The following is a 19,493-nucleotide window of genomic DNA, read 5'->3' on the forward strand; positions in this document are numbered from 1 at the left end:
GTGATTCCCTTACTCTTATTATTATTATCATTTATTCTTTCTTATTTACCTGGCAATCATTGACAAACAAATATCCATTTATATACTTAAATAATTGCGGTCATTGACTTAATATGTTAATTGCATAAAATTAACCGCGAAATTTAATATTTAAATTTTTTGACATTGGCTAGTTTCTAAAATGATTATTTTATTTAATTAAATTTATTTATTATATTTATTTAATTTAAATAAAAGAAAAAATGAAATTTTTTTTTTAATTACATAATCTTAACATCGTTAAAATCGCTATATCGACCGAAAAAAAGGGGGCGCCATTTGCCGACGTACCGTCGCGACGCCAAGTTCAACAACTGCGTCTCTCATGTATATCTAGTCTACTTGAAAAGCTCGTGGTATTTCACCGCTCTATTCCTCACTGTTATGTTCTCCATTCTTAACATTTTCATCCTCACTTAAAACATTGTAAAAAAAAAAAAAATATCTCTAACAATAATAAAAATCATCATAAATTTTAAATTCAAGCAAACTTCTGTCAGTACAATACAAGTAAAGTGAAAAAATTTTTTGGATTATAATTTCTCAATTATTTACTTATAATTAATATCGAAACAATTTATTATTATGAGCCATGTGGTGTCGCAAAAAATCGAGTACTTCAGACTGGCCAATCACTCGAGGTAAACAAACACACTCATATATATTCATACTCTAAAAAAAATGTTCTTTTCTGTTTTTTATTTTACCAAAAAACATAAATTCTTCCATCAGTCGATATTTTTCTAATCAATTTTTACGTCATGTCTATTTTAAACTTAATTACTCGTCAATTTTTTTATCTTAAAAATTTTTTTTATCATCAAACAAAATAAAGTGTGCTTAAAAAAAGTTTAAATGGTACTTAAATGGACTCTAAATTGACAATTATTATGATTGAAATATCTTAAAAAAAAAAAAGCGGGCGCATCGATGTCGCGAAACCTCAAAAGAGCTCACAAGCGGAACGTTTAATCGAATTGCCCGGTAGTATTATTCGATTTGACACAATCACACCACTTATATTGTATCATATTATATCGCATTGTATATATTACTCGTGATTTGTGATGCAAACTAACTAAACTAGTGTACAGTGAAAGAGTAAGTGTACGAGCACTAGTACTAGAGTAAGTGTACACTGTACACCGAGTAGTAACTAAACCCACGTGTCCGACATTCATTGATTTTTGCTCCCTACCTTTCGTTTAGTTTAGTTTATTTTCTTTTTTACTCTCATTTCACATCCTCGATCCCATCATACACGATTTATCCATCGATCTGACCTCGCAACCGAGTTATTTATCGTTACCACGAAATATTTTTTACCTAACGTCAATGGCAATTGTCATTTTTTATTGTTATTAATCATTTATTTTAAAATTAATATCATTTTTAAAATATTTAAGCTTGAAAAAAAAAATTTTTAGATTTTTTAACTCGATTTTAATTATAAGATTGAGAAGTAGCCTCGTGTGTGTTTCTTCTTAACTTTTTTATTTTATGTTGGCCAGCGCCGATTAAAGAAGAATCTCGTTCTTGAAGATTGTTCCTCGTGCCAGCCAAGAATGCTAAAATTATCGCCAAGATTTTTTACTCTTTTTTTAATAACATACAATATTATTTTTGGAGTTTATTCTCTTATTTATGATTTTTTTTTTTTTTTCTATTTAAATATTTTAGATAGCTGTCAAAATATTAAATGTGTCGAAAAAAAATTGAATAATTTTCAAACATTCAAGAAAATAATTTAAAATAGTTGGATTGAAAAAAAAAATTCACAAACATTCTAGCAATCTAAAATATTCAGTATCATAAAAAATCGATCGTAAAATAAAATAATAACCATAGTAAATACTTATATCCTAGGGATCAAAACACAAGTCTCAATGTATAATATATAATATACAAAGTGAGCCGAAAGTTAGATTAAAATAAAAATGCCTGAGGTGAAAAATAGTGTGAAGGGAGTAGAGACTAGGCATTTATAAGTCGGCTCGTTAAATTTTCTCTTTGAAATTCTCGGCACGCTATTAAATCCTCAGTATGCCTCCTCGGTATCGAAGGTAATTGGATGAAGACATTTAACTTGAGTAATAAGACAAGACTTATTATATGGATATCATAGAGCTCTGCTTAGACAGAACACGAGTTTTGATGTTTCCAGCCTACATTACAAGTATATACCATATTATATCGTTGGATAGACTTGTTTTTCGAGATAACTCCCTCAATTCCCATCTTATCACATCAATTAATTCTTCATACTTGCATATTTAATCCCCGGTAGAAAGTAGAGGGTCACAGTAATAACTTATATGTTTTAATGTTCTTTTATATATCACTTACCACACTTCACTAGCCACTTTATCGTGAAATTAAAATTTTAAGAGATAATTACACCACTTTCTTAAATTGTACCTACTTATGTCAAGATTTAGTGCTAATAAGCTGAGAAAAAAAAAGTTTGGAAATTTCCAAAAGTGTACGCCTCATAATCTCATTTTATACTAATAGAAGGATTTCTTAATATTTAAAAAGATTTCTTTGTATTTAAGAAATCATTTCTTAAACATCATTTTTTAATATTTAAAAAATATTTCTTAAATACAAAGAAATATTTCTTAAATATTAAGAAATATAAATACTAAGAAATATTTGAGAAATAAATGATGTTTAAGAAATGATTTCTTAAATACAAAGAAATCTTCTTAAATGCTAAGAAATCCTTCTATCAGTGTACACTATACACGGAAAAAAATTTCTGGGAAAATTTACTATACAACTATTGTAAAGCTGGACCATACTTTTATTACTATTAATTTTCAAATATTTTAGAAGAAAATTTACTATTTATTCATGAAATTTTACAATTTACGATTAGAAAAAATACGATATTACTATTGTAAAAAGTAAGAATTATAATTTCCAGTGCCGCCTTTGTATCTTTCCAATGGAACTATAACAAATTTTACAATAGTTGAATTGGAATGTTTCTCAATTAGTGTGAGCGATCGCCGTGCACAGCGCTAGACTCCAAGTTTATGTAAATGTTAAAGGGCATTTGTACTAGTTTACCTCGGATAGCGTAGAGGGAGAGTCTCTGGCTGCCAACAAAGAGTTCTGGGTTCGAATCCCGGATAGGACGGAAATTTCAATTTCTTTTTTCAGTTACTGTATGGGTACCAATTAGTCCAACCTCTTATCTCTTTCCCTCCCTAAAATTTCTTTTAAAAAAACCGACCGTCAATTTTTACAATAGTTGAATTGTAAAGTTTACAAACACATATTGTATAATTTGCTCTATATTATTCGACTTTTAAGATTCTTGTTAGCCTTGTTTGTTGGATAAAATTTACAATAGTAGATCGTAAAAATTACTAAATGAGAAGTATAGTCCACCGTTACTATTTAATTTAATAAAAATTACGATAGTGAAATAGTAAAAATTCCTTCAATTTTCTTTCCGTGTAAAATTGATTAAAATAAAATATAAAAAGCAAAATAATAAAAAACAGAAAACTCTGCTATTGTTTAGTGGCGCCATAACTCTAAGGTGAGGAAAAAAAATACTATAATAAAATGTATAGATAGATATACAAAAAAATCCACAGTCATATATTAGTTTTTTATAATAATAATAATAATGATTTTATTTGTATCACATAGGCAGTGTTTTACAAAGTGTTTTCTAAATAGAAAGACAAGTAGCGCTGTTTTTCTATTTAGCTCTTTTTTATGTGGATTACATAGTATTAAATTAATTACATTAATTTTAATTTTAATATTTGGCATACATTTCATCACTTTTTTGGGTACATTGCTTTTTTACAATATTTTAACATATCCCATACTATTTTCCACACACGTTTTTCCTCACTTTTTTTTTAAATTTATTTCTTAATTATCTCTATTTATTCTTTATCACACATTCATGCGCACTCTTTTTTGACTAGCATTCTAATGCACAGCGTCTTTTGTTATATTGGTCTCTTCTCTGTTCTCACTCTCACTTTCTCTCAATACATTTTCTATTTCTTTCAACAATTTACATACATTTTTACATATTTTACTATTTAAGCATTCTATTATTTTTATCTCTAGTATTTTTTCACATTCTTTATAATTACTCCAAGACTCTAATGTTTTTTTACTCTCTTCACTTAATTTTTTACTAATTTTATCACACATTAACACATGCGCTAGCGTTTCTTCCTGACTTTTACACTCCCTGCACTTCCAGTCACTTATACCTTTTTTTCCCGCACGTGTCAAATTACCGCATCTAGCTCTCGCCCATATTTCTTTGTCCGTGTTTTTCACCTCTTTGTCACACCAGTAGTTTTCTGTTTCGTTTGTCAGCACTAGTTTTTTGTATAGATTATTGTACGTGGAATTGTTTATTTTTTCTTCTACTTTTTTCTCCATCATTTTTTTATACACCTCCAAGCCATTTTTTATTTCTTCTTCTATCACTTCTATCTCCGCATTATTATATATCAGTTCTATAACTCTTTCACATTCCATCTCTTTCACTAACATTTTTATTTTTTCTCCCCACTTTGATGGCTGCCTGTTCAATATACCTCTCATTTCTTCTCTTAGGCAGATTTTTGGCCACCTGTCTTCTCCCATTCTTACAATCTTTATTATGTACCTCCATAGTCTGTCTTTTATTAGCACTTCTATCATTTCACTTCTTGTCTCTTTGTACACTATATAGCTCGGCGTGTTTCTCGCTACTCCTAGTGCCATTCTCCATAATTTGTTTTGCATTATTACCATTTCACTTGTTTTTTCACACCCCCATGTTTCCACTCCGTATAGGCATCCAGATCTCACTAACGTATTATATAGATATATTCTGTCTTCTATGTTGTCTCTACCTGTCCTTCTTATCACTCCCCACGTTGCATTTGACACTTTATTCGCTTTGTTTTTCATCTCTCTCATGTGTTTACTGTGTGTGTTTTTTGTAGTAAATGTGTATCCTAGGTATTTGAAATTATTCACCACTTCCAACTTTTCGCCTTTGTAACACCATTCGTTCTTCACTGCTCTACCACCATTTTTGAACACCATAATTTTTGTCTTCTTTGCATTAACTTTTAGTCTATTTTTATCCGCGTATTTTTCTATTTCTTTCAACATTTCTTTCAGTCCTTCTGGCGTGTCTGCTATCGCTGCACCGTCGTCTGCATACTTCGTCATATATATCTTTGTTTTACCCATTACAGTGCCACCTGTGTTTTTTCTCACCATCTCGTCCTCCATGTCATCTATAAATATATTAAAGAGTACTGCGCTTAGTGCACATCCCTGTCTCACCCCTTGATTTATTTTGAACACCTTAGTTTTTGCACCATTCACTGTTACCTCACACGTTGTGTTTTTATATATAGTTTCTATCATTTTGTACATTTTGCCACCAATTCCTATTTTTTGTAATTTTTGGAGCAGTAATTTTCTGTCAACTGTGTCAAAAGCTTGCTTTAGATCAACAAAACACACGTATAGATTTTTTTTATTTTTCAACCTGTTATTAATTAACGCATTTAGCGTAAAGATATGTTCTCTTGTACCTCTCCCCTTTCTAAATCCTGCTTGACTCTCTTTTAATTTATTTTCCCTGTCTGTCCAGCACATTAGCCTCTCCGCCATTATTGTAGTTAGTATTTTATAACCAATATCTAGCAACGATATTCCCCTGTAGTTTTCAGCACTTTTTATATCACCCGCTTTATGTATTGTCACTATTCTCGCTTTTTCCCATCCCTCCTGTATACTGCCTTCTTCCCACATTTTATTAATTATGTTGTTCAAGTTCTCTAGCATCTCACGAGGAAGGTTCTTTATAAATTCAGCCGAAATTCCGTCTTCCCCTGGCGCTTTTTTGTTTCCTAGTTTTTTTATTGCCTCTCTGAATTCTCTTCTGCTTATTTCTTCATCCATACAGTCGTTTTCACTACTTGTTTCTGTACTATTGTTGTTTATTTCGCTGTCTACCTCGGTATTATTGTTATTTTTGTTTAACAGTTTTGAGAAATGCTTCACCCATGTGTCTCCATCTATTTTTTCCCCCATTTCTTTTTTCGTTCTCTTGCACCTGAATTTATTCACCGCTTCCCACCACTTGCTCATGTCCTTCGCTTTATCTATTTCTTTCTTTCTCTCTAACCACCAATTTTCTTTTGCTTCTTTTATTGCTTGTCTGTATGCTTTCCTCGCTTCTATATATTCTTTCTTTTTTTCCTTGTTTTGTGCGTCTTTAAGCATTATTCTTAGTTTGTCCCACACTGTATTTCTGCACCTTTTGCACTTCTCATTAAACCATTCCTTTTTTTGTTTTCCTGTTGCTTTCCCTTTTTTTGGTTTTGCAGTCATCTTTGTTCTTCTCGCTGCTTCGTATATAGTTTCTTTTAGCTCGCTCCATTCTAGATCTTCTTCGCCCATCCTTTTTTCACTCCATATCTCATACGCACTCTCCGCGTATTCTGCTGCTTGGTCTTTTTTCCATCTCATTCTTTCTTCCATTATTTTTGTTAGGCCCGTTTTCTCTTCACCATTTGTTGCTTTGTTATCACTATTTTTTCTTTTTATTTCAATATATATCGGTAGGTGATCTGAGTCTGTTTTTTTTATCACTCCAAATTTTTTTACACAGTCTTCACTCCCTCTGTCCATTACCATACATATATCTATCACCGAACAGCAATTTTCGCTTTTTCCTCCTATGAAAGTCACTTCTCCATTTCTATCTCCTTCACTGGCACCGTTTATTATTCTCAGCCCTAAATCTTCGCATATATTTAGGAGTTTTTTTCCTTCCGCATTCACCACTTTGTCTTTTGACTTTCTTTTTATACTATATTCTTGATTTACTACTTTTGTTTCACATTCGCCAATTCTGGCGTTCAGGTCCCCTATCACGATGATTTTTTCATACTTTCCCTCATTGTCTCTCACTACTTTTTTAAATTGTTTTTCTATTGCTCGTATTCCTACGTTGTTATACACTGTTATCACCACTTCGCTCATTTTTTTATTTTTTATCACAAATCCGTACTCCCATTCGTCTACTTTCCACTCTGCTTCTTTTTCTTTTTTCACACCTAATATGTGTCCTCCACTTGCTCTTCCTCTCTTGCATTCTTTTTTTCTCACTGCTGCTTTGAACCACCACTTCATTTCACTGCTCAACCTGTTTGTTACTCTCATTTTGTCTTTGTCCTCGATCCACGTTTCAATCAGGGAAACTATTTCAAACTTTTTTATAAACTCATTCAATTCACTGTACTCCTTCATCCCCGCAATATTCCAGCACATCATTTTGCATCCTCTGGTATTCACCACTTTTTTTTTATTTTTATTTTTATTTTTGTTTTTCTTTTTATTATTATTTTTATTTATATTTTTATTACTTTCATTGTTCTTATTTTTACTATTATTGTTGCTTCTATTGTTATTTTTATTTTTGCGTTTATTTTTATTATTTTCCTTCTTGTCCTCTCTGTACTCACTGTATACTATTTCACTTTGTGCTGCATCTTCGACCACTTTTCTTTTACATTCTACTATTTTCACTACGTCTTTATTTTTCACATTATCTTTAATTTGTCCACCTCTTTCCCTGATTGTTTTTGTACACTTATATCAATCTCTACTATTTTTTTCGTCGACCAAACCTCTTCTTTCATCCCAATATTTCCAGGTATAATCAATACATATTTTCATATAACCTTTTTTTACCATTACATTCTTCTCTCTCTGCTCCTTTTCGATCTCTCTCAACCATTTTGCCACCTCAATTTCTCTTTCTGTTAATTCGTCGTCCAGGTAGACGTCTGTACCTCTTAGCTTGACTCTTTCACTCATCAATTTTTGTTTCTCTGCTAAACTGTTCATTTTTAGTGTTAACATACCCTCCGTGCTTTTTTTCACTGAGTTCCCGTTCACCTGGTATCCTATTTTTTCTTTTATAATATTTATTGCCTCTGTGTTGGTTTTGCAATTATGTTTTATTACCAGAAAAAGTCTTTTTTTTTCTCTTTTCTTCATTTCCTCTTCTATCTCTTTTTCTGTGAGTGGTCTAGGTTGTTTATCTCCGTCTTGACCGCTCCTTGCTCTTTCTCTTTTTTTTTCTTTCTTCATAATCATTTGTCGTTCTAGTTGTCGCTCTGCTCCAGCTTACACTTCTCTTTTGATCACTACGTGCTCTGGCATCATCTAGCATGTATTGCGTATATTCATCCATAACGTAATCTTCGTTTCTGTATTGTGTGTTGTGTATCAATGATGCTCTTCGCCCTGTGTCAACACGTCTCGCGCTGTATTTCGCGCTTTCTAGTTCTCTCACTCTACTTTCTGCTTTCAGATATCTTTCAACAAGTGTCTCCTTTTCTTTTTCCCATTTCTTTTTCTCTTCTCCTGCTTCTTTTTTTATTTTCTCTTCTTTTTCTCTAGCTAGTTTACAGTTGTTACATGATTGTGATCTTTTTTCTCTGTCACATTTTTCTAGCTGGTTCATTTTTTGCAGTAGTAGTTTAACCCCAGTTCTGTTGGAGTCGTTGATGTCATTTAGGGTTGCGCTGAGCATTAATTCCCACTCATTTTCTTTCCTTCTATTTTCTTCACTTATTTTTTCCAGAAGTGTTCTCGTCAGTTGCTCGGTTATCTCACTTAGCCCGCTTGCTACATTTAATTCTTGCTTTTTAGCGCCATCTTTTAGTTCGTTATTTTCACTCCTTGATTTTGGCGGTGTACTACTGCCGCTATTGTCTTGTGATTGCGCTTCATCTTCTCCGTCTTTCTCTGTCTCTTTTCTTTCATCAGCCATACTGTTTTCTCCCACTTCTGTTTTTTCCTGATGAATTTCAGCATCTACCTCTATCAATGTATTATCAAGTTCATTGATTTCATCATCTGAGAATATTTCACCATCGCTTAGATTTCCCTTATCACTTTTTTTATTTTCGCTCATTTCTTGTTTTTTCTCCAACGTTATTCCAAAAGCTCTCAAATCTGTTTGGCTGTTACTCCTGAGATTGTAACCGCTCTTGCGTCCTCTTCCCGCCATTTACTCTCCAACCTCAAAAAGTTTTTTCACTTGCTTTTAGCTGTTTTTTATTTCAGCCTTCTGATCTTTCGTAAATTTTATTTACTTTGTAGATCTAGCACTTTTAATTACACACTTTGTTGTCACTTTTTTAATTTATTATTCGCTTTTTTAATTAATTTTACGTAAAATACGCGCTGCGTACAAATCATGCGTCTGTTCGCGTCGCCACCTTTCGGTTTCTATATTAGTTTTTTATAAATAATAACTTAACGACAGTGAATTGAACGCTCATATTAATTGAGAAATTCCGTCGTGTGTTACTTTAGATAATGAAAAAAAAAATTATTCTTATAGGATCATTTTTGCGACCAATTTCCCTGCCACATACACCCATCCATACACGGACGTCCAGAAAAAATTATGTTTAATGTTATTATTTACTATGTTAAACAAAAAAATTGTTATTGAAATATATTTTATGTGCACTGATAGAAGGATTTAGTTCTATTTAATAAGATTTAGTAACAGATACTAAAAGATTTCGTAACAAACCTTTCATTACCTTTTTAACTTGAAATAAATCAAAATAATTAAAATAAATAATTTTAAGTAAAAATATAAGGTATTATAAAGAAAATAATCTCATTAAGTTATATTTTTTTGTTTGAGACATTTATGAAATTAAAAATTAAACAAGTTTTTAACATATCAATAATAGACTAATTGAAAAATTTAAACTAAACTCCACTGAGAAAAGACATAAATAGAAGCCATTTATTGGGTGTATGTGTGTTTGTAAAAATTTGATAAATCTCCCAAAATCGAGCTGAATAAAATAATCTAAGTCAGTCAATAGGTTATGTATCACATAAACATTGGAATTAAAGCTTAGCCATCTACCGACAATACTTACCAAATAAATATTTAGTACCTGTTACTAAATATTATTTAGTGGAAATAAATATTTATTTCCATGTAATCAGGCTTTGTCCACACAAAGAAATCATTTATTAAACTGTAACAAATAATGTTGATGGGTACAAAATATTTGTTTCTCCCAAATAAATGAATGAAAATTTTGTTACTAAATCAGTTTAGTACTCCGTACTAAATCCTTCTATTAGTGTGCCTGACAAATTATTTGACTTGATATAAGTGTACTCATATTAACCGGTAAGTGCGATATAAATAACAAAAAATCAATTTCAGTTTCGAGAAAACTGCTTTTTTTGAAATGTCGAGAGTAGACCACAACCTTAACGCTTCGCTTATGAGGCGTGCAATTGAATCAAGAAATAAATTTTGAGCCAAGAAAAGTTTATTTGAAACAAGATTATTTTTTTATCAGTACATTTTTATATCACATCAATGATTAGGTCTCTTTAAGACTCAATATTAATTTTTTCAGCTACTGATAAAGTAGTCACGAATTGACCTATACTACTGCAATCCCGTTAAACTGCAGCATAAATAAATAAATAAAATCTTACTGATAGCAATGACAAGAGAAAGAATGAAAATAAATGTGCTTGAAACTTGCTGAACAAGCAACAAATTTTTACTGAATAGAAAGAAACTATGAGGTCAGCCGATTAATCACCTATTCTGTTTCTATTAAACGTGTAAATATGTACAGCCAGGTGGTGGATATATATTCTATGTTTGCATTAGTCGGGCGGTTACGCCGATAGAGAAAGTACCGCGGGCAATTAAATTCTTAATACGGGCATTGAGATTAGATTGTCTCGGTTTTGATTGTTAATATTTTAGATAAAAATTTCGATTTATGGTTATTGGAGGTTTCATTTTTAATAAATTACATTTTCTCCGCTGTTTATGCATTGAGACGTACATAATAATATTAGCGAAATTTTAATGTTAATGATAATGAGTAGGAATTAGAGCAGTGCGCTAAGTAGAGTGGAGTATCGATCTCTGGAAGAAAAGTGTCACGGCCTTCGATCGCGAGTGTCAAGGATAGGACCAACGCATTTTAGTTACTGGATTAGAATAAGGAAAAAAGGTTTAAGTAATTCTTTCGATTTGACATCAATTGATCAATATGAAGTAAATTTGACACACAGAAAAAAAGAATCATTTGTCTCAAATAAATCAATTTATTTGAGTCGTTTTTTTAAATATTTCTTTATGACAACCATATATATTTGGTACAAGTAAATATAACAGTTGACTCGAATTATTTTATTATTTGTCAGAAATATATCATTTATTTGTGGTAAAGATGCTAAGTTTGTCCAAAAAAACGACATCTTTGGCATTAAAACTCTTAACTATTGCTCTCATGACGTCACTTGAACGTTGAAAACAAAACTTGAATGTTTTAATTGCAAATTAAGCTACAGCAACATTTCAAAAAATAGTTCATTTGCATACATAATAGTGTTTGTATAAAGAATATTAATTAATAACTATTCATTAATTGGGGATTAAAAAAAGTCATACCTAACCTATATGGTAAGGTGTTTAAAATATTATATTTTACGAAAACAAATGTAAATTATCCTTAACCTACAATTAACACTTTCATTCAATTGAAGACACGGAAAATATTTCATTATTCAACTAAAAGAATAGAAAATAATTTTTTTTTTTCATTTTAAAGCCATTATAATTTCTGAAAATTGATAAAAATAATTTAGCAGATATTTAATAATTTGTAGAACTTTTGTTAACAAATAAATTATGGCAAAAAAAAATGAGAGAAAAAAATTGACATGTAGAAATTTAAAAAAATTAAAAATGCAATTTTTAAAAAATAATTTTTTAGAATTAATTTATTTGTTAAATAAAATTAAAAATTGGTCAAGTGACATCTAACTTTAATGTTACAATAAATTTTAAAAGTTCATTATTGTCGTCAACTATGATTTATTTACCACAAATAAACCATATCTTTACCATGAATAAACTATTTATTTTACGCAACTAAATCACTCAAATATAGTATATATTTACCAGAAATAAATATTTATTTGGCCATATCCAACTATCTTATATATTTGGCTTAAATAAATCTTATTTCGATCAAATATTTCTTTTTTTCTGTGCATTTTATAGAATTGAACTCATTTCAACCAATCGAATTTTCTTAATTTGTGCCTAATCGATGTAATAGATGGTTTTTTAATGATTGTAAGTATGAAACGCTAAATGGAACGTCGGTTCGTGTGGCATTTTGGCAATTCTAAGTTTACTTGGATCGATCGCCTGGATTCCAAGCTCTCTTATCTTGTAGTACTATAAAATTTTATTTGTGAGTCGTGAGCATTATATTATTATATACTATGTTTTAGACTACTGTAACTTTACTTCGGTAAAATCTAGTGATAATAATAACAATAATAATGATATTTATTATAATAATAATAACAAAAAGCTAAATATATATTTACTAGGGAATCTAGAAGGTCAAACAAGTCCAGATCGATATAATCGTGATCTGTCTGTTTTATCTCTTTGATATTATATTTATATTTCCAGGTTACTAGAAAACCCTGTGACATGCAATCACTTAATATGTCGTAATATCGCACAATATAAAAATTATCAAACTATGTGATAGTGATAGTGATAATTATCTTTATTTTAAAACAATCGAGTATTGTATGCATGGGAAGCAATATTTCTTCAGATTTTCCAACTTTTGTTATATTATATTATTTTTATTATGTAACTCGTGACTTATGACTTATAAAATAACGCAGTATCACTAATTATCGCAAAAATCGATAGTTAGCTTTTAAAAAAGTCATACTGTGAAATCGTATTAAACTTACCCTGATAGCCAGAGTTTCAGACCAACCAAGTTGGTGTCAGATACTTGCCACCAACTTAGCGACAACTTGCGGTCAACTTTCGAATTTGTAACTATTGGCGTCAAGTTGGCGACAAGTTTCTGAGAAAAAAGAGCCCAATCTACTGCCGCAATATGTCGCCAAATTTCTTGACAAATTTGTCGTCAACTTGGTGTGAAAAAGTTTCAGAAGCAACTTTTGTCGACAACTTGGTGAACAAGTTGACATCAACCGAGTTAATTTCCAAATGTTGCCGCCAACTTGGTGACAAGTTGCGGCAGTAGATTGACAGAAAGTTGCGGCCAACTTGGCTATCAGGGTTTATATTTGTTATGTTGTGTACGCGTCTGATGATACTGAATGCATTCTTCTTTACCATCGCTCGTCAAAATATATATATATTGATCGCAGATAAAGAAGGTGAAGCTGTTGACGATATTTGTTGGAAATTACTTTTTTCATTCTTAGATAAAAAGGCTTTTGCTCTTCTAAAAATTTAATTTTTTCAATGCAATTATACTTTAAGAATAATTCTTGGTAATAAATAAATTTTAATAACGAAAAAAAAACCTTGTATTAATAAATAAAATTTTTGTTGTTACAGGTGAGTCCAAAAACTAATTCTATAATTCGAGATTGAGGTTAAATTAAAAAATGGGTGAGTGAAAATAATTTTTCTAGAAATTAAAAGCTCTATAGAAAATAAATAAATAAAAAGGCCCCTAATATTAAAAACGTTTAGTAATGCTTCTGAGTGTTAAATACTATAATCAAATTGCAATTAACCGAACAGTTTAGTAATCTAATAAAAGTATTCAAATTCAAATTTGTATTATTATATTATATTACTACTATGACTATTACTATTACTGTTGAATGACTTGCTATTTTGGATCATTTAATTGCATATAAGCTAACGGTAGTAAGCAGTGAGTACAGCAACGGGTATATGTGTAAAAAAGGGGATTTTAGTGGTAAAAAGAGATGAGAGGAGATTCGACGAACCCCAATGCAGGTCATCACTGTAGGTCCAATTGCATAACTCGGCCCAATTGACATTGTTGAGCGTCGATTAGACCAAGACAGAAAGAGAATAATAGCACTAAAGACGGAGCAGGTTACCCGCTTTGTTTATCTCACGGTTCTTTACCCGTTTCGATGGGCACCGTAGTATTGTATGTAGCAAAAAACTCGAGAACTAACCGAACCGCAGAAAAACCAGGCTCAATAGATGAATACCGTTAAAATTATCTCTCTTTTCTACTTAAACCATCTTTTTTTTTTTTACTTACACTTGTATTTCTTCTGCTCACATTACATTTAATTCGACAATAATAATAATTGTCCATTAAAAAATTTCAATACTCACTTTATCGATGATACATTAAGTTATTTTTAAATTAAAGTTTCACTTCAGCTAATAAAATGTCAATTTTTTTTTTTTGTTAACAATAAAATGATGGATGGATTACAATAAAAAAAAATGTGCTAGTTTTCGAATTTTTTATGCTGAAATATATAAATTGTAAGATGTTTAGTTTATGTATTTTGAGTACGACCTAGATTTTGCAGGTTTAAATAGTTTAAATATTTAAGTGCCCGGCACAAAATGCCCGTAAAAAATTTTCACAACTTAAAGTGAAAGAAAATTAAGATAGCAGAGAAGTTAAATGCCTCAATGTTGTTTTTAAAACCCGTCATTTTCTTAGGATATTTAAAACAACTAGATATTATTGTTGTTATTATATGCTTTATGTCCGAACTTTCACGTACGAAGATTGTAATAAAAAATAGTAGAGTAGAGTATTTAAATAAAAAAAAAAAAAAATAAGTAGTATTAATATTGGAAGTATAAAAAGAAATAAGAAATATGATTTGAGAAAAACTTTCCAGCCATTGACATAAAAAATGGTCTATCCGTTTGAATTCCCATCAAATATATGATATGATATTAATATATTGTATAGAAATGAGGTTGAGTACACGCTAGAAAAAATGATAGAAAATTTTTAAGTAAACACTATGTCTCGGATTTTGAGGCATGACGGAATATTTTTTGTGGATAAATATTGCTCAAGTAGGGTTAAATTTACTAAACCTAGTAACGGTATCACTAATTAGGTCAATTTTAGCCTTGTTCAAATACTTGAAAAATATTCTCAATTTTCAGAGGAATATTGTGGTAGCTTATAAGAATACTAGCTGTTACTCGCCCGCTCTGCTGGGCGCTTTATAGAATTGCATTTTTAAATTCAGACTTGAAATTTAACTAGAGTATTGTTTTGACTTACACAGATTCCAAATTCTATCGAATTGGCTGCACCTTTTATCCATGCAATTATTCTAGCTAATATTCATTGTAACTTTCAATGTGCAATCATTATAACATTCCCGTGTCTTTCTTACAAAAATGAATAATAATTGAAATGAAAAAAAAAAATTTGTAATGAGCATTGAAAGTTTCAGTTAAAGAAATTGCAAGTTTCATAAATGAAGAAATTTGCCTAGTATGTAAACATAACCAATAGAATTAAAAATTTTATTTTAAACAAATGGCAATCGAATAGAATAAATTTAGTTACAATAAAAATTCATTATTTCTAAGTCAAAAAAAATATAGCTTCCAGATAAGTAATCATCACCATATCATGTACTAAAACCTTCTCCGAAATGCGCTGCATCTTATGGTATAAGTATGATTCCGATCGGTTCAGTAGTTTTCGCAGTATAACCGAACAAAAAAACTGGCTCTCCATTTATTAATATAGATTTTAGATCTAAACTTGAAATTTAATTAGAGTATTGTTTTGACTTGCACAGATTCCAAATTCTATCGAATTGGCTGCACCTTTTATCCATGTAATTATTCTAGCTAATATTCATTGTAACTTTCAATGTGCAATCATTATAACATTCCCGTGTCTTTCTCACAAAAATGAATAATAATTGATATGAAAAAAAAAATTTGTAATGAGCATTGAAAGTTTCAGTTAAAGAAATTGCAGGTCTCATAAGTGAAGAAATCTGCCTAGTATATAAACATAACCAATAGAATTAAAAAATTTATTTTAAACAAATAACAATCGAATAGAATAAATTTAGTTACAATAAAAATTCATTATTTCTAAATCAAAAAAATATAGGTTCCGGATAAGTAATTTCCACCATATCATATGCTAAAACCTTCTCCGAAATACGCTGCATCTTATGGTATAAGTATTATTCTGATCGGTTCAGTTGTTTTCGCAGTATAACTGGACAAAAAAACCGGATTTCTGGTTATTAGTATAAATTTGATATTTTTTTACACTAAAAATAATTCTTATAATCAAACTCAACCGTAATCAGTCGCTACGATCGTGCGCTTGAAAGATTGAAGCGCTGGGTTCGATCCCCAGTAGCAGTAAAGTGACTGAAATAATTTTAACCATTTTTTTATTATCCAAAGAACATTTATTATAAAAAGAAAAAATTATGATCGATTTAAAATAATTACAATGTTCAAAAGATCAATCATTGAATCAATCTAAATCCGTATTAAACCTAGATCGAAAATGAAATTAATAATATACATTAAAAATTCCTTTTATTAAACACGAGCATTATCTTGAATCGAGCAACCGTACTTCACAATAAATGACCCACATCTCATCTTTATTTTCTTAACATTGAATAATCGTTGTACGCGATTCTTGATACCCATAACTAAACTGTTGACTAACATTATTTACAGCTCACTACTACTATTTGTTATTACACATTTGATTTCATACATCCACCTTTTGTGTGTTCGTTGTCGATGTAAATGTTTCATTTTAAATGTACATATTGATATACTGTAATATATTTATTTGCCATTTGCTATTAAACCTGCCTTTTAATTCTCAGTTAATTCAAATAACAGTTATACATACATACATTTATCTACACACCGGCAAAATTTATCGTGAGAAGACTATTATCAGCTGATGAAAGTCAATCATTGGTCATAGACATTTTCTATAAATTATCTGCAATTTTTCAAGTAATTACATATGATCTACGATTATTAAATTTTTATTATTATTATAATTCTCGAAACCTTCGCAATCCGTAGCTCAGCAAAAAATATTTAATACATGTAATTTTATAGAGATTTTTCATTAAATTTATTGAATTTATTCAAATGTTCAATGAATTCTCACACCTATTGTATGCTAATTTTTGCAGAGAGTTCAGATAAAATGTGTCATTTGAGGTAGGTCACTCGTTGTCAGGGTATTGTGCGTGACTAAACCTTAAATTTACACCCTCGCAATCAGCTTTTTCCCTTTCCCTTCATAACATAACATAAGTCTTGTACACCATATATGTGTATGTGTGAGATTTTAAATAGTTTGAGTAATTGTTAATAGTTAAACTTTGGGAAGATAACAGTAGTGAAATTAGTCATACATTTGTCTTTCTAAAAGCGTGATAATTTATGCTCTATCGCGTTTCGCGTTTGACTTTGTACATTAACCGACATAAAAGTTTTGTGATAAATTGACGTGAATTCCGCAACGTGGGGGCTAAGATATAGGGTTTCATTGGTATTAGTATATCAGTATGGGGTTTCGTGTGTCGTTTTGCCTTTTTTTATCGATCGGTAAAAGTAAGCCTTTTTAACATTTCTATTGAGAAAGAAGACTTAGTTTGAATTTGCGCAATCGGACAAATAAATACCAGTTCACTTTTTTTTTTTATTTCACTGAATTTTTTCAAAAGTAGAAACAATAAAATTTCAAAGATCTCAATTTTTTATACACTGATAGAAAGATTTAGTTCTATTTAATTTGATTTAGTAATAAACCTTTTATTACCAAATATTTAGTAATAGGTACTAAATCATTTATTGAAGCCCATTTAGTTCCACCAAATAAATATTTAGTAGTATTTAACAAATGATATATTGGTACTTAATAAATCGTTTCTTGGTTTTAAAGAATTTAATTTTTTTAACTAATTTTAGCGTGTAACCTAACTTTTTAGCTTAAAATAAATCAAAATAAATAATTTTAAGTAAAAATATAAGGTATTATAAAGAAAAGAATCTTATTAAATTATATTTTTTTGTTTGAGACATTTATGAAATTTAAAATTAAACAAGTTTTTAACATATCAATAATAGACAAATTGAAAAATTTTAACTAAACTCCACTGAAAAAAGACATAAATAGAAGCCATTTATCGGGAGTATGTGTGTTTTAAAAGGTTTGATAAATCTTCCAAAATCGAGCTGAATAAAATAATCTCAGTCAGTGAATAGGTTATGTATCACATAAACATTGAAATTAAAGCACTTGAGCCAAGAAAATATTTTTCTTTCTAATTGTATTCTTGAGTGAAAAAATATACTATTTTTTTACACAAGAAATTTCACTTATTCCAACAAAATTAATTTTCTTGCTTTAAAAAATACGTATCTTGATCCAAGAAAATTTATTTAAGTCAAGAAAATCTTGTTGTTTTGAGAAAATTCAGCCTCTTGCTCCAAAAAATTTAGTTCTTGATTGAAGTAAATTTTCTTGTCTTGAGAAAATTTCTCTCTTGCTACAAAAAATTAAATATAAAGATAGAAGTCAATTTTCATTAATATTTTTATTGATTAAAATGTCAAATGGGAAGATCAAATAATATTGAATCATTTTTTTTCATTCAATATGTATAATTGCACGCTAAAATAATATAAAATGGGTATCAAATATTCAAGAGAAAAATTTTCTCAAGGTGAGAAAATTTTTTTCTCAGCTGAAGTAGATGGCGCTGCTTTTCTAAAATATCTAAAAATCTTGATCAAATATAAAAATTTATTGGATCAAATATTTATAATAATTTGAATTAAGAAAAAATTACTTCCACCAAGAATAAAATTTCAAGAAAAATTTTTACTTCGGCCAACACAACTTCGGTCTTCCTTCAGGTACCTGAAAATTTTCTTGAGCCAAGAATTTTGTTCTCCAGTCAAGAAATTTTTCTTTCTGTGTACCAAATAAATATTTAGTACCTGTTATTAAATAATATTTGGTGGAAATAAATATTTATTTCCATGTAATAAGGCTTTGTTTATATAAAGAAATCATTTATTAAACTGTAACAAATAATATTGATGGATACAAAATATTTGTTTCTCCCAAATAAATGAATAAAAATTTTGTCACTAAATCAGTTTAGTACTCCGTACTATATCCTTCTATCAGTGTATTGTAGCTTAGTGATAAAATTTTATTTAATAATGTACGAGTACAATATCGGAAAACTGGAGAAAAATGATGAATTCCTAAATAAAAAAAAATTTTTTCCATATCGGGAAGTTGAAGAAAAGACTCGATAATAATCTGAATAAAAAGTGAGTATTGAAAATAAATATAAATCGTAAATCAGTATATGAAAGATGCAATTAAAGTGTAAAGATTTTATTACAACACGAAACTGATCCGTTGATCTCTTCTATCATTTGATCCGTCGACTATTAATCTCATGCTCTCGTCCCATCTAATCATCTCCGCTAATCGTTCCGCCTTGGAAGAAAATTATCCTCTGTTAGCCATCGAGTACTCTCAACA

The 19,493-nt window shown here is 29.8% G+C and overlaps 1 protein-coding gene across 6 annotated transcripts in view; it reads left to right on the top strand.

Annotated features, from left to right (window-relative positions):
- Nucleotides 1-616: 616 nt before the first annotated feature.
- LOC123269376 (MAP7 domain-containing protein 2-like) overlaps nt 617-19,493 on the top strand; it is a 121,061-nt gene continuing 102,184 nt past the window's right edge. For 3 of the 6 annotated variants that reach the window (XM_044735049.1, XM_044735052.1, XM_044735054.1), the window contains exon 1: nt 617-680. In XM_044735049.1, the coding sequence (XP_044590984.1) occupies nt 632-680 (49 nt within the window). In that variant the 5' untranslated portion in view covers nt 617-631. Of the gene's footprint in view, nt 681-13,548; nt 13,568-19,493 lie in introns of those variants that run through there. The other 3 variants (XM_044735046.1, XM_044735051.1, XM_044735053.1) reach the window with 1 other exon arrangement.

The sequence above is a fragment of the Cotesia glomerata genome, linkage group LG7, assembly GCF_020080835.1.
Source record: "Cotesia glomerata isolate CgM1 linkage group LG7, MPM_Cglom_v2.3, whole genome shotgun sequence".
Taxonomy (NCBI): Eukaryota; Metazoa; Arthropoda; class Insecta; order Hymenoptera; family Braconidae; genus Cotesia; species Cotesia glomerata.